Source organism: Orycteropus afer, unplaced genomic scaffold, assembly GCF_000298275.1.
Source record: "Orycteropus afer afer isolate SDZICR_OR568_19922 unplaced genomic scaffold, OryAfe1.0 scaffold00384, whole genome shotgun sequence".
NCBI lineage: Eukaryota > Metazoa > Chordata > Mammalia > Tubulidentata > Orycteropodidae > Orycteropus > Orycteropus afer.
The window spans coordinates 961,538-965,193 of record NW_006921971.1 but is presented as its reverse complement, the minus strand read 5'-3'; the positions used below and the strand labels follow the sequence as shown (position 1 = coordinate 965,193).

Here is a 3,656-nt window from a genome sequence, read left to right as displayed (position 1 = left end):
GGCCGCGCCGGGCGGCTGGGGAGCGAACCAGCGCCGAGCCGGGCGGGCCCGCGGACTCCCAGCGGGTTGGGGGCGGGCCTCTGGGTGTGGGCGGGGCCTCAGCAGCAGCCTGCGCCCCACTCTGCTTTGTGAGGTGTCCTGCTTTGGGGGCGGGGGAGCTGAGCTTCTGAGCAGGGGCCGACTGGGCGTGTAGGCTGGTGACCCCATAGGACAGAGCGGAGCCTACCCACCCGCTTCCAAGGCTGTCGTCTTTACGATCACCAGGCCTTTCTCCCGCAGAGCCGCTGTGGGGTTCTGACTGGACCTTTTGTTAGCAGCCGAGCGCTTGACCACTGCCCCACCAGGGCTCCTTATTGTGTGTTTACAGCCCCCAGTCACTTGGAGCCTGGCTTCCCGGCTTTCCGTCCAATCTTCCGCCACAGAATTGCTCTCAGCTTTTGGTGAAAGCAGCTGTGACCCCTTTCCGCCCTGATGCCGCTCCTGCGACCCTCCAGGGCGCAGGAGACCTGCAAACAAGGTGTTCTAGGCCTGGGGCGTTGACTGCTAACCAGAAAGTGGGCGGTTCGAATCCACCAGCGGCTGCGTGGAAGGAAAACAGGACAGGCCACTTCCGTAAAGGTTTAGCGCCCAGGAAACGCAGCGGGGTCGCCAGGACAGGCCTCGGGCGCGGAGCCGACTGCCGCTCAGGACCTGAGGAGCCGCGGCCGGAGCTGCCCGGGGGCCTGGCGGCGCGGGGCTCAGCTCACCGGTCGCCCCTTCCTCCTTCCCGGTCGCAGCAGCCTGCGGAGACCCGGCCATGCGGCGCAGCGGCTCCCGGAGCGCAGTCCTGGCCCCGGCCTCGGGGGCTCACGACGCCTGCCAGCTGATGCGAGCCCCGCTGGGCCCGGACCCCGCGCCCAGGACCGTGCTGGGGGTGCTCACGTACAACGGGCAGTTCCGCAGGGCCTGCGGCCAGGTAGGCAGCGCGGAGACCCCGGCTGGCCTGGGGAGGGCGCCCGGGCGACTTCCGGGCCCCGCTGCGCGCTCGCCACGTTACGCAGCGCGCCTGGCTGCCGGGGACTGGGATCCGGACTAGACCGGAACTCAGTGGGAGCCCGGGGCGGAGGCCCTCAGCAGGGACGGTGGGTACCTTTCGCTCGTGTCCCAGAAACGGTTTGCCCGGTGCACACCGGCCAGCAGACCAACCCCTGAAAAGCCTATTACGCTAAAAATTCGAGGTCATGCAGTGGTTCGGAAGGGAGCTCTGGTGGCATCGTGCCTAAGGCACTTGACTGCTAACCAGAAGGCTGGCTGTTCAAACCCACCAGCCACTCCTCAGAAGGAAGGTTGGGAGATCTACTTCCGTAGTGATACCGCCTCAGAAACCCAAGGAGGGGTCGCTATGCGTCAGGTCCCACTCGATGGCACATAACAACAACAACATGGGTTTGGAAGACCAAACGGGTGCTGTTTTGCAACGCGCGCCTCAACATGACGACTGCAGCATGTTTACGTTCAAGGTATGTTAGTATCCGGAAAGGTGTCCATGTTTTTTGTGCGTGGAAAGGTACACTGTATCCCGGGACCGACGCAGGCAGGGGACTGTGGACACGAACCACTGCGACGCTGGTTCATGCTCGAGTTAAAGACAGGGTTGGGAACGGATCGCTGTCTGACCCTGGACTGCCCGGACGCGTTCATTTGCTTAGGGTCGAGGCTACGAAGAGGAGCCCCGGTGGTACGATGGCTAAAAGCTCAGCTGCTAACCAGAGGGTCAGCGGTTCAGACCCACCCAGTGGCCCTGTGGTTGAAAGACCCCGCGATCTGCTTTCATAAAGATTATATCGGGGATACCCCCCCCCCCGCAGGGCGGTTCTGCCGAGTCACGCGGCGGCACCGCGAATCAGGATCACAATCTGAAAAGAGCCGCGAATGCCCCTAGTGGCTGTTGGGCGCCTTTGAGTGGATTCTGAGTCATGACGACCCATGTGACAGTAGGATTGCCCCATAGCTTTCCTAAACTGGAATCTTCACGGGAGCCTTTCTCTGGAGACGTTTGAACAGCCGACCCGGGGAGCAGCTGGGCGGTGGGACCGCCAGCCTTGGGACGGCAGCCCTGCTGTTGAACCTGGCCCCTGGGGCTCCTCCAGGTCTGACTGGGGCTTAGGTTGGTGTAGGCAGGGCTTGAGCAGTCTCAGGTAGCTGTGTCATGCTGGTTGGAAAAGTGTCGGAGTCAGGATGGAGCTAGGCTCGGATGCCTCACGTTACAGGGTGCCCCAGGAGCTGGCATCTGCGTGGCCCTGGGCCCGTGGAGATGGGCTGTGAACACTCTGCAGGTCAGAGGTACGTCCCTTAACAGATGAAGACAGACATGAACATGCAGAAATGGGGCTGGGATCTTTGGGAAGTGAGCTTGACACAGGCAAAGGTTGCTGGGTAAACCCCTTCACCAGGATGCCTGAAGCCAGCGAGGCGCATCTTTGAAGTGCAAAGTAGTCCATGGAGGAGGACAGCCAAGGGCCTTTCCTGTTTATTTTCTGCTGTTAGTGTGGGGTCAGCCTGGCTCGTACTGGCCTCAGGTATAATGAGAATGGAGCTCTGGTAGCATAGTGGCTAAGACACTTGCCTGCTAACCAGACGGCTGGTGGTTCAAACCCACCAGCCACTCCTTGGAAGGAAGGTTGGGCAATCCTGCTTCCGTAGTGATACCTCCTCGGAAACCCAAGGAGGGGTCGCTGTGAGTCGGGGCCGACTCGACGACACATAACAACAACAACAACAACACCCCATCATGAAGTCGGGGGGCTTAACGCCCCATCATGAAGTCTGGGGCCTATATCTACTTCATTAAGTCGGGGGCCTACACCCTGTAGTGAAGTTGGGGGGTGTACCCCACTTCAGGATGGCTGTTGCTGTGGGTAAGCCCATTTTGTCTACTGTGTCAGTCCCATCTTATGGGTGAGTGAACCTGTGAGGTTCCGGAAAGGGCCCAGCTGAGTCCTTACGCTGGAGGCCCTGTCCCAAGCTGTCTCCTGCCTGTTGAAGGCACCTGCTCCGTGGTGGTGTCTGGTCGGGAGTGGGCAGGGGCTGGAGCGGTAACCAGGGTGATCCATCAGTTGACGCGCAGTATTGACTTCCTTCAGCTGGAAGCCTGAGACCTGCTCCTGGGAACTGGTGGCGGCGATGTCGTGGTCACTGTCTCTTTTGCCACATGGCCCTGGCCTCTCAGCTGTGCCTGTTCCCCACAGCTTGGTAGCCATGTGTCTCACAACTTCTTGGTTTTCTTCACAGTATATTTATGCTGTTGTTGAATGTACCCAGCAGAGCACACACCAACTCAACAGCCTTACATGGTCAAGACAGTGGCATAGATACCAGCTTTCAAGTTGTGCCGTCCCCACGCCCCCGTTCACATAAACTCACTGCCCCCCAAGGTCCTATCTAATCCGTCAAGTTTCTAGTGACACTTTGATCCCATATCCAAACCAAACCCACTGCCGTTGAGCCAATTCCGACCCACAGCGCCCCTAGAGGACAGAGTGGAACTGCCCACAGGGTCTCCAAGGCTGTCAGTCTTACGGGAGCAAAGCCCAAACCACACCCACTGCGTGGAGTCCATTCTGACCCACAGCGCCCCTAGAGGACAGAGTGGAACTGCCCCACAGGGTCTCCAAGGC

General features: G+C 60.3%; 1 protein-coding gene across 1 annotated transcript in view; it reads left to right on the top strand.

The window, feature by feature from the left end:
• Window positions 1-796: 796 nt before the first annotated feature.
• The window catches only part of CCNA1 (cyclin A1), a 19,726-nt gene continuing 16,866 nt past the window's right edge, over window positions 797-3,656 (top strand). The window contains exon 1 of the mRNA XM_007953291.1: window positions 797-955. Within this exon, the coding sequence (XP_007951482.1) occupies window positions 797-955 (159 nt within the window). The remainder of the gene's footprint in view (window positions 956-3,656) is intronic.